General features: G+C 37.0%; 1 protein-coding gene across 5 annotated transcripts in view; it reads right to left on the bottom strand.

Moving 5' to 3' along the window:
• The window catches only part of LOC132398279 (ribosomal protein S6 kinase alpha-6), a 174906-nt gene that overhangs the window by 24552 nt on the left and 137967 nt on the right, over positions 1-12387 (bottom strand). For all 5 annotated transcript variants that reach the window (XM_059977463.1, XM_059977465.1, XM_059977467.1 and 2 more), the window contains 2 exons: positions 10589-10665; positions 6433-6550 (listed from right to left, as the gene is read on the bottom strand). In XM_059977463.1, the coding sequence (XP_059833446.1) occupies positions 6433-6550; positions 10589-10665 (195 nt within the window). The remainder of the gene's footprint in view (positions 1-6432; positions 6551-10588; positions 10666-12387) is intronic.

The raw sequence follows: 12387 nt of genomic DNA, 5'->3' as shown, positions 1-12387 counted from the left end.
TAATTACATTATACAATCAAGTATTTCACTTCCGCTGTTTAAAATAAAATATAGTTGATTAAGTTAGGCTTGTTGAATTTAGCAATAGGATTTGTCTTGTTAACATTTTTTTGGGAGACAGCATGGGAGAAGAACGGGAGAGCCATTTTCTAGATGGAGCATGGGATTGAGGGAGGAGGATGAAGGAGAATGGAAACAGACAAAGGACATAAAAGAGCATGATGAAACGCTCAGAGAACCCATTGGAAAGGACAGTTACTGCTGTCGGAAAATCCTCATGCAGACAATGGGCTCTCGGAGAACATGAAGATAACCTTTATTTAGCTGTCTCCACATAACATTGGAAAAAGTTCACCTCTTTCCTTGGACACAGTATGGAAGTTTATGTTTTGCTGAAACACGTTCTTCAGTGCAAAATCATTTCATAATTCAGAGTACACAAAATGAAGCAAACTGGATTGATTACACAACAATGAGCTCCAACGATTATGTGCACTGTTATAGACTAATATTTATATATACGATGGGCCTTTATTTTACATTAGATAGTATTATTTTGTTTGTTATAGTTTAGAATGTTTTGACAATACAATTTCAGTCCAAGTTTATACTGGTGTGAGTTAAATTACAGTTTCCTGGCAAATGGTAAATTTGCATGGCTGTGTCAGTGATCCTGCAAGTACTTGCCTTCATTTTCCTTTAGAAGGTTCACTCAAACTTTTATGGTTGTGTACTCGAATCATATTTACCCTACCTGTGTTCATTTAATCGAAATGATCTTTTCATCATTATTCGTTGCTATTAGCTTGTATTCACAGATACCTCATTCACAGGTACCATCATAGATATCTCATTACGAACACATAGTGAAAGGGTTACAGTTAATTTTACTGCAGTATTGAATAAGTATTTTAACTGGTTATCCTTATCTATAGATTTTAATGGAATTTTCCTTCTCTTTGGGTATAACAGTAGCTAGGCACCATTTTTAGTTTCTCTCTTCTTCAAGTAGTAAGACCTCCTGTCAATGTTCTATACCTCTTCCCTTTGTTCTTTCAACTCTTAATAAAGCAATCATGAAGCAACAAGTTTTGTCTTGTTTTTTGACTTCTAAAACACCAGAATCCAACAGTTCACTGTAGTCAGTGAAAATATAAGCAAATTTTGAATTTCTTACACTCAAAGACAAAACATGTGCAACAAAATGGTCAAGAACTTCCTCTTATGTTCCCCTATCGTTTGAGAGAACAATGGGTTCTGACTTTGAACATGAGATGGGAACCAGAATTGAGGACTACTGCAGTACTAGTTTAATACAGATATGTAAAAAATGCAAGCCAGTAGAATGCTAATTAAATATGCAAGCTGGTGGAGCATCAAAAATTAAGGTTGCACAAGCAGTGGGACACAGAGAAAAACAACTAAAAGCATGCAAACCAGTGGAGTGCATAAGAAAACTTAAATACATGCAAGTTAATGGAGCATGGGGGAAAAAAAGAGTTAAATTCGAGTTGCAGGACACGTTTTAAAATTTCAGCAGCAAACTTAAAATTCAAGATCGAAGTCAAAGTAATAAAAAGTATATATAAATTAAGACCATAAGACATAGGAGCAGAATTAGGTCATTTGGCCCATTGAGTCTGCTCCACCATTCAATCATGGTTGATCCTTTGTTCCCTTCCTCAGTCCCACTCACTGGCCTCTAATGCTGTGCCCAATCAAGAACCTATCAATCTCTGTTTTAAATACACCCAATGACTTGGCCTCCAAGCTGCTTGTGCTAACAAATTCCATAAATTCACCACTCTCTGGATAAAGAAATTACTCTGCATCTCTGTTTTAAATGGGTGTCCCTTTATCCTGAAGCTGTGCCCTCTTGTCCTAGACTCCCCCAACATGGGAAACATAATTTCCACATTTACTCTCTCTAGACCTTTCAACATTCTAAGGGTTTCAATGAGATCCCCCCTCATCCTTCTCAATTCCAGTGAGTACAGGACTAGAGCCATCAAACATTCCTCATATGATAACCCTTTCATTCTTGGAATCATCCTTGTGAACCTCCTCTGAATCCTCTCCAATGCCAGCGCATCTTTTCTTAGATAATTAGCCTACAACTGTTAACAATACCCAAGATGAGGCCTCACAAGTGCCTTATAAAGTTTCAGTATCACAGTCCTGCTCTTGTAATCTAAACCACTTGAAATTAATGCTAACCTTGCATTTATTTTCTGCACCACAGACTCTACCTGCAAGTTAACTTTTAGGGTGTTCTGCACAAGGACTCACAAGTCCCTTTGAATCTCAGATTTTTGGATTTTGTCCATACTTAGAAAATGGTCTGCACATTTATTTCTGCTACCAAAGTGCATGACCATGCATTTTCCAACATTGTATTTCATTTGCCACTTTCTTGCCCATTCTCCTAATCTGTCTAAGTCCTTCTGCATCCTACCTGTTTCCTCAACATGACCTGCCCCTCCAACAATCTTCATACCATCTACAAACCTGGCAACAAAGCCAACTATTCCATCATCTAAATCACTGATATACAGCACAAAAAGCAGCCCCAACACCGACCCCTGCAGAACACCACTAGTCACTGGCAGCCAACCTGAAAAGGAAATTAAGATCAAAACAAAACAATATCCAAAGTTGTGAAACTTACTGGGAACTCTTCCCTAAATAAAGCATTCAAGTTTGATAAAGTTATTGAAAGAGTCCAGACAAAATATACCATCAACGTTCAATCTAATGAAATGTGGCTCCTAGATGATATTGTGAAAGTATGGGGTAAGACGAAATGACTGCTACTATTTTAGAGATAAAACCATGTAGTCAGTTTGATCAAACTTGTGAGAAAATGAAAGAGTTAACAGGACAAAAAATTTTACTAAGCAAAAGAAACACAAAATTTACGATAAAAAACCAAATCAGCATGATACAGTGAAAACATAAGGAGCAAATTTTTGCATTAACCAAATGAGCTAAAGAACACTATGGTAATTCAATCTATGTATATTGCATGGCGTTTCAAACTGAACTGAAACAATGTAAGAAAGCGCAGCCATGACTTCAAGAGGGTATTCAGAATCAGAATCAGGCTTATTATCACCGGCATGTGATGTGAAATTTGTTAACTTAGCAGCAGCAGTTCAATGCAATACATAATCTAGCAGAGAGAGAGAAAAAATAATAAACAAGTAGATCAATTATGTATATTGAATAGATTATTTTTAAAATGTGCAAAAACGGAAATTCCATATATTAAAAAAGTGAGGTAGTGTCCAAAGCTTCAAAGTCAATTTAGGAATCGGATGGCAGAGGGGAAGAAGCTGTTCCTGAATTGCTGAGTGTGTGCCTTCAGGCTTCTGCGGATACGATAGGGTCTTTTAAGAGACTTTTGGATAGGTACATGGAGCTTAGAAAAATAGAGGGCTATGGGTAACCCTAGTAATTTCTAAGGTAGGGACATGTTCAGCACAACTTTGTGGGCTGAAGGGCCTGTATTGTGTTGTAGGCTTTCTATGTTTCTATGAATGGAACTATCAAACAACGACTAAGTATCATGACACAGGAGTACCATGGCCTACAGCTTTTCCTATGGTCTTACGTAGGTCATCAAAGCAATTCCAAACAAGAAAACTAAACTAAGTCCATTTGAGGACATTTAATGTCACTACCAGGAGCCTTCAACCTCAAAGAGGTTGATGTACACATTAGGGAAGATTACATAAGCTATTGTGTGAAATTAACCCAAGCTGCACTGTCTGCTTCTCAACTGGTTTCTGCCACTTGGGAAGATCCAACAGGAGGATGCACCCTAATTCCTGGCGAGTGGTTTGGGATTGAGAAACCACATAAGGATCTACAGGGAGTAGGATGGGAAGTGCTGTTAATTACCAACTCAGCGGCAAAGGTAGAAGATAATAGTAGGTGGATGCATGCCAGCTAAAGAGATAACCTATTGGTCACCATGAGTACGTCGCCGATCTATAGTGAGCAAATCACTAATCAGCCATTAAACAAGTCGACAACTATTGGACATTATGAAGTTTTTTCTAATATTATGTGTTATATTTTTGCCAATTTTCCCTAGTCATAATGTGCCAGTTGAGTTGAGTTATAAATTATACTTGTTTCATTTACAAACAGAAATATTACAATTCAACAAAGCTCCTGTCAAGTAATAAGAAATGGTCTCAGTACATGGAACAATATGTACTTTACTATATGTGCAGAAATGAAGCCTACACATACTCTTCCATGTAATTGGTTAAGAACTTCGTATTTAGGATATGTTTTCCTACCACAGGACAAATACACACCTAATCTTTACCTCCAGTATAGAAGTAAACAAGACATTTCAGAAGGAGATCATTTTGCAACAGTTTTATTTCCATTTTATAAAATTGCAGAGTATAAGAGAGATTAGAAATGTTGCTGTAGCCTTAGAAAGAGTAAGCAATTACACTGCAGATGTCTTGGAAAAAATAACAAGTGAAATGGTTGCCATATGCAAGATAATCCTTCAAAATTGTATAGTATTAGATCTTCTCTTAGCAGTTAAGGGGGGGAGCATGTGCAGTTATAGACAAGGAGTGTTGTACTTACAAACATACTTGATGAGTCTGAGGATATAACTAATTTGGCTGACCATATTTGTAAAGATGCAGCTAAAATATATCAATCCAATGGATGGAACTTCTCTGACTGAATTAATTTAAATCTCAGAAGCTGGGGTTACTCGATATTATGAGTCATGTTATTCATACCAATATGGCTTATCATAACTTTGTTTTACTTATTTAAAGGCAATTATTAACAGCATAGTTCAAATTCACATAAGTGTGCCTACTAATCTGCCTAACCATGACATAATCTTATGAATACTTTGAAGACTATATACCCTTTGATATTTTATTACCCAAGTAGTATTTTTAATTATTTTATATGAAACGTACTGTAGATACCACAACAGCTTGTCTACCTCTAAATTTTTAGATGTAATGATTCTAAATGTGTGATTTAGAATCAAAGGGGTGATTGCTCGATCCAACTGCTTAATTTTAACTGTCATTTTCTTTGCGGTTTAAAAATTAAATGATTGTATTTTAATTAGCCTTTATATGCATAACAGTTTAATATGCCTCTAATGGCTATACAAAGTGTAATTCTAAAAACATCTCTGTACTTCATTAATTATTAACTGTTTTCTCATTGGTTAACTTTACTACAGTATGGAATAAATAAGTTCTAATTGGTTTATCCTTATCTATAGATTTGAATGGAACGTTCCTTATTTTTGTGTATAAAAGTAGCTGTTTTATGCTAGGTGGTATCTTTAGTTCTCTCTTTTTCAAGTAGTAAGACCCTTTGTCAATGTTCTGTTCCCATTTTCTTTGTTCTATCAACTCTTAATAAAATGATCGTGAAGCAACAAGCTTTATGCCTCATTCTTAATTTCTAAAAGAACCTTGGATTTAAAACACCAGAATCCAACAAGCAGATACTGTTGAGGAAACAGGGAGTCTGCAGAAAGATTTGGACAGATTGTAAGAATGGTCTATGAAGTGATAGGTGGAATACAGTGTAGGGAAGTGTATGGTCGTGCACTTTGGTAGAAGGAATAAAGGCATAAACTATTTTTTAAATTGGAAGAAAATTCAAAAATCAGAGGTGCAAATGAACGTGGCAGTCCTTGTACAGAATTCCCTAAAGGTTAACTTCCAGGTTGAGTCTGTGGTAAGGAAGGTAAATGCAATGTTGGCGTTCATTCTGAGAGAACTAAAATATAAGAACAAGGATGCTGTAGATTTGCAAAGTATTGGTCTGACTGCAATTGGAGTATTATGAGCAGTTATGGACACCTTATCTGAGACAAGATATGCTGGTATTGAAGCAGGTCCTAAGGTTCATGAGAATGATTCTGGGAATGTAAGGGTTAACATATGAGGAGCGTTTAATGGTTCTGGGACTGTATTCACTTGAGTTTTGAAGAATGCGGATGAATTCAATGAAACCTATTGAATACTGAAAGGCCCAGTTAAAGTGGATGTAGAGAGGATGCTTCCTGTAGTGGGTGAGTCTATGACCATTGGACACAGCCTCAGACTAGAGGAAAATCCATTTAAAACAGAGATAGAAGGAATTTCTTATGCCAGAGGGGGCTGAATCTGTGGAATTAATAGCCACGGATGTCTGTGGAGGCCAAGTGACTCAGTATATTTAAAGTAGAGGTTGACAGGTTCTTGGTTAGTCAGGGCATCAAAAGTTAGGGGAGAAGGCAAAAGAATGAATAATAAATCAGCCATGATGGAATAGCAGAGCAAACTTGATGGGCAAGTGTCCTAATTCTGCTCCTATGTCTTATGGCCTTAAACAATGCTTTAGAAATTGAAATATTACTATAATTACATAAATTTATTTTACCTTAGCTGCATCTGAAACTGTATCCCAGTTGCCTCCACTCAGTGAGAATTTACCACTTCCTATCCGTAATAAAATTTCTTCTGCAGTATCATTTGGTCCATTGGCAAAAGGAGTATAACTGGCCCGTAAGGTAAACATGAAAAAGTGAATCAGTGAGTTGAATAATACTTACAATCTTCCAATAGTAACTCCCATCTTCCAATTTTCTTGTTACAACATTCCCTCATACTGCTGTGGTTCAGAATTAAGACTATTATCTTATGGGTAAGCATCAGGCTGAACCTAAAGCTTATGTTATGACACCTACATATTACATTTAATAAGTGGCAGAAAGTGTGACCAATCTACCAATCCTACACAACCTAGTATAAATACTATCATTTACGTGCTGTCAACCAGCAAGTCAGTCATCTTTCTACACACAGATTGGTTAGTAAAACAGTGATGAAAAGTCTTTTATGGCTTTGGAAGTAAGGTTTCTTTCTAACTTTTCTGCTAAAAAAAAAGCAATTGAACTTGTTACAATCTTCTCAGTAATAAATTATTCCAAGTTTAAGAACAGTGGCAGCATTTCAAATAAATAACTCCTCTAAACTATTTTAATAGACACACAGATTCTTAATTATTAAAACATCAGGAGTATCATACCAGCATATTAAACCTTTATTAGTATGGGTAAATAATTTTTTTAACTCATTTGTACATTAAATCCTTTAAGCTGAATACCTGATGAGGTGAACCTTATTTTCATGTATGGGCCAAGAATTAATGTATTCATATAGAATAGCGTCAATTCACTCAAGTAACTTGCATCAATCAAACACTTGACTTCATGATTGAAAGAAGTTAAACCGCGTATTACTGAGCTTATATAAGGGCAGTTTTATAAGAAGTGTGAAAACTTGCAAGAAGTGTACTGTTAAAAACTAGATCCAATATATAACATAGATAATCGTTTTTAGAATTCCAATAGTTGTTTTATAATTCATCCATTTTTTTCTAGATTAGAAAATATATGCTAATTTGACACTTAATTTAGAATTGTTCAGCTCCTGTAAGGAATAAAAAGTAATTGTATTTTCTTTGGAAAAATGGGGAAAATGTTGTCCCCGGCCTATCTTTACGCAAACTAATGTAGTGTCATTACAACTAATATAATCCATTTTCAGTTTCGGACTAACTAACTTTCTGAACACTTGCCACTTAAGAATGATCTAGACCTGGGCAGACTTGAGAGTGTAAATTTTAAATGTCATTTTGATTACAGCACAAATTGATTGAATAGACCAGAGTAAGTTTCTGCTAGGTAGTTAAGGAAACAAAAGAAAGACATGGAAAACCATTTGATAATGAGGGATCTGTAATAACTATAACATGAAGATAAAGGGGATAGCACATAAATAATGATATAATTACTTTGGTGTCATTTGATGGTGGACTGTTGGAAAAAGAAATTAGAAGGCCTTCCAATTAGCTGGACTCCAATCAGTGGGGCTGAAGGAAATGCACAGATGCCATAGATAAATATATTGAGGTGCAGAAGGAAACATTTATTTTAATAATTTATTGTGGAAGGACCTGGCAGTCACTAGAAGTACTCAATTCCAAAATACAATTTAGGTAATTAAAATAATTTACACAAGGCAAAACCAGATATTTTCATGAACTAATTTTTACAACTAAATTCCAACATTAAGTTCCACATTGCACTTTGAATCTTCATTTTTTGCTCCACTCTCTCACTGTGGACAGTGCTCCAACATTAAAAGTCTTTCTGACTTCATTCTTGACTACATAATCTGAAGGTAGTCAATAGAATTCACCAAATGAAAAGATGATATAAGGCACAAATGTGAAAATAAGGCAAAGATTTAAACATCATGTTAAACAAATACATCATAACAGCCACATAAACAGGTCCTTCAGGCCAAGAAACTCATTTTAACCATCAAGTATCAATCTATGCCAGCATTAGGTTTATAATCCTCTATGCCCCTGCAATTCAAGTGAACATCCAGATATTACTTAAATGTTGTGGGAGTATCACGTCTGCCCCCCAAGGATGTGCTTCCAGATTCCAATCAACTTCTGGATGAAAAAGTATTTTCTCAGAGCTTTATACCACCCACTCTGAAATATATGCCTTCAAATTTTAATTTCCTGCTATCAATTTTATCAGTTATCTCACAATTTTGAATACCTCGAATAAGTCCCTACTCAGCCTCTAAATTCCAACATTAAATTCCTCATTGCACTGAGAAAAAAACCTCTTCATCCAGAAAATGTTTAGAATTTGGAAGCACTGCCTTAGGGGACAATTGATACTCTCCTCCTACTTACCCCTTGAAAAGGACTCGACTCTGGACCATCAGAAAATTATCTCCGACACTATCACTGACCTCATCTACTCTGGAGAGCTCCCATTCGCTGTCACCAAACATAGCTCCCTTACACCACATTGCTCGCTTCTACCTCCTTTCCAAGCTCCACAAACCTGACTGTCCAGGTCTCTGCCTGCTGCTGCCCCACTGAATTCATGTCTGCACACCTTTTCTCCAATCTATCCCCCTTGGTTCAGTCCATCCCCACCTACATCCACAACACTTCACATGCTCTCCATTTCCTCAACAACTTTCAATTCCCTGGCCCTGACCGCCTCATTTTCACCATGGATGGATGTCCAGTCCCCCATCTACCTTCCATCAAGAAAGCCTCTATTCAGGGCCCCAAACAGTCCTTCCAGGTGAGGCAATACTTCATCTGTGAATCTGTTGGGAGTCCTCCATTGTATATGGTGCTTGATGCCTCTGCTAAAGGGTCTCCTTTACATTGGTGAGACCCAATGTAAATTGGAGGACTGCTTTGTCAAGCACTTCCACTCCATTTGCAGAAAGCAGAATTTCCCGGCAGCCAACCATTTTAATTCCTATCCCCATTCCCATATGCCAGTCCATGGCTTCCTCTTTTGTTACAATGAGGACACTCTCAGGGTGAAGAAGCAATGCCTTATATTACGTCCAGGTAGCCTCCAACCCAATGACATGAAAATCAATTTGTCTTTCCAATAAAAAAAAAATTCTCTCATCCTTCCGTCTTCTTTTATTCCCCAGTCTGGCTTCTTACCTCTTCTCCTCACCTAACATCTCTCTTCCTTTCCTCCCTTTCCTCCATGGCCCACTCCCCTCTCCTATCAGTTTCCTTCCTCTCTAGCCCTTTATCTTTCCTACCCACCTGACTTTACATACCAGCGTCTGGCAAGACCTCCTTCTCCTCCCCCACCTTTTTTATTCTGGTGTCTTCCTCCTTCCTTTCCAGTCCTGAAAATGGATTTCAGCCCAAAGCATCAACTGTTTATTCATTTCCATAGATTATGCCTGACCTGCTGAGTTCTTCCAGTATTTTGTGTGTGTGTTGCAAAAGAAACTCAGTCTTTTCTCATCAATGAAACTTTCCATCCAGGTAACATCCTGGTAAATGTGAATCCTCTCCACTGCAGTCCCATCCTTCCTACAGTATGGCAAGCAGAACTCTGCACGCATTTCATATGTCATAGAACACTACAGCACAAAACAGGCCCTTCAGCTGACACCTAACCAATGCTTTCTTTAGTTATACCATAAACTCCCTGCTCTTGCGTTCTATTTCTTGGCTATTAAAAGCCAGCATCCCATAAGCCTTCTTCAGCATCTTATCTATTTGTGCCGTCACCGCTATAGATCATTAGACTTATAAACTCTAGCCCCCTATTGCTCAATATTGCCAAGGGTTCTACCCTTGTAAATGTTCTTCTCCAATTAATCCTCCCAAACTAATTCATTTGTATCACCCATTTATGAATTGATCACAAATAGCCTGTAGCCCATGACAATCCTCCTCACCATCAACAGCACCACTGATATCTGCCTGAAAATCATACCTCCAATGTGGGAATGAAGACTGGCTTCATAAATACATGCACCACTTTTTCTAATATCGTTCACATTGCTAAACTGTAGTTTGCTCATGAGCAATCATGAAAGTCTAAGTTGAATTTAGGGATTAATTAAACTTCTAAAGATATAAGCTCATAAACCTGAGGAATAATAATGTAAAAAAAAACCTAATACTGATTTTCAAAAGTGATTGCAGAAAGCTGATGCTTTATAAATATCCATACCCAGCTAGCATGGTGTATAGAAGGACTCCAAGGCTCCAGATATCACATGCAGCATCATAACCCCCTCGCATAAGAACCTATGAACAAAAACAGCAAGAGGCAAGGCTGATGAATTTCAATCACAAGTAAAAGCAGCTTCATGCAAAATATCTGTAGAATTTGTTTTCTGCTTCTTTATTTGAAAATATTGATCACATGACTTTTACAATTTGCTTTAAAGAAGTGGGGAAGTGTTCAATTTGTCTTGATATTTTTAAATCCCTAATTTTAGCCAAATTGTTTCAGGAAAATATCACAACTCCCATTTGACCATCTTCTATACTTCTTTCAAGGCCTAATCATTCCACTTCACAACAGACTGCTCGAATCTAGAGTAACAGTGGGTGTAAATGGGTATCGGAGGCTTGTTGGGCTAGAAGGGCCTGTTACCATGTTGGATCTAAATAAAAATAAATTAAAAATAAAATCTGCTGGAGAAATTTAGTAGGTCGAGCAGCAAAGTTTCATAAGTAATGGTTATTACATGGCTCTTTAAATAATTCTGACAATTCATCTGCAAAATTGCATCTGGACTATGGACTTTCTCAGTCTTATGGTTTTTATAATCTGTGTTGTAGCTCATGCTTTTGTTTTTTTGTGCAGGGTGAGATCAATGTTCTAGTTTTTTTTGTGAGGGGGTGGGGGATTTGGGGGCCAATGTTCTTGTTGTGGTTTTTGAGTGGAGGGGGTTGGGGGGGTTGATGATCATGCTACTTTTTTTGTTTATGTGCGCAAGAATGAGTATACGTCTCTCTTTGAACTGACTTTCAAAGTTTTCTTTGTTTCATGGCTACCTAAAGAAGAAGAATCTCAGAGCTGTATATTGCATACATATTTGCTAATAAATGAACTTTTGATCCTTTCAACATCAGTTTGTCCTTGAATCTAAAACTCTGTCTGTCTTCTGCTGACCAGAGTGTACTTGCGTTTTTGCTTCAACTTCCAAACCTCACTCTTGATAAAATTAAATGATAGTTTTAAGCTCCTGATGAAATAAACATATTCAGCCACTTTAAGTATATGAAAATCATTGCATGCAAAGCAATGCATCGAGGCAACAGTGCTCAAATGGTCTTTTCCAAACTGTAAAACTCTTGAAATTATAACACAAAACAAGAAAATATAGAACAGGAAAAAGAAGTTAGTTGTCTAGAATCTATATAAAAAAAGGAGCATGCACTAAATGGTGCATTTCATCACTTTGGGATATTCCCATGGGTTTTAAAACCAATTAATTATTTTAACAGTAAAAAAAAATGTCAAGGACCACATCTTCACAAGCTACTGCATATAAATTGCTCCTCCGAATTATCTTCTTATTGCTCATTGGACTGCATCTTTCCTTCCAATTTCACCTCTTGCTACGTTTTTACTATCAGGTCTGAGTTTCATTCCCTTAAATCCTCAACTTATGAGCCCATCTTCCTAAATTGCTCAAGCATAGCCTTCACCTTTGTGCCCATTTCTTTAGCCACGTATCTTCACCCTGCAGTTAACTCTTGTGTTACTTTTTGTATATTCACTTTTGGAATCTAGTCAGCACTTACTGACATTTCTAATTACCCTAGAGAATGTAATGGTAAGTTGTCTTCTTGAACCAGTCCAGCCCTTCTGGTGAGGTTAATACGACATTCTCTTTGGGTTGGGAGTTTCAGGGTTTAGAGGCAGCAACAACAAAAAACCAGCAATATATTTCCAAGATGGTGCAGAACTTGGAGGAGGACCTGTAGGTAGTAATGCTCCAATGTGCATGCTGCTCG

This window comes from Hypanus sabinus, chromosome 8 (genome assembly GCF_030144855.1).
Source record: "Hypanus sabinus isolate sHypSab1 chromosome 8, sHypSab1.hap1, whole genome shotgun sequence".
Taxonomy (NCBI): domain Eukaryota; kingdom Metazoa; phylum Chordata; class Chondrichthyes; order Myliobatiformes; family Dasyatidae; genus Hypanus; species Hypanus sabinus.
Note: the sequence above shows the minus strand (reverse complement) of the source record. Positions and strands in the feature narration are given on the sequence as shown.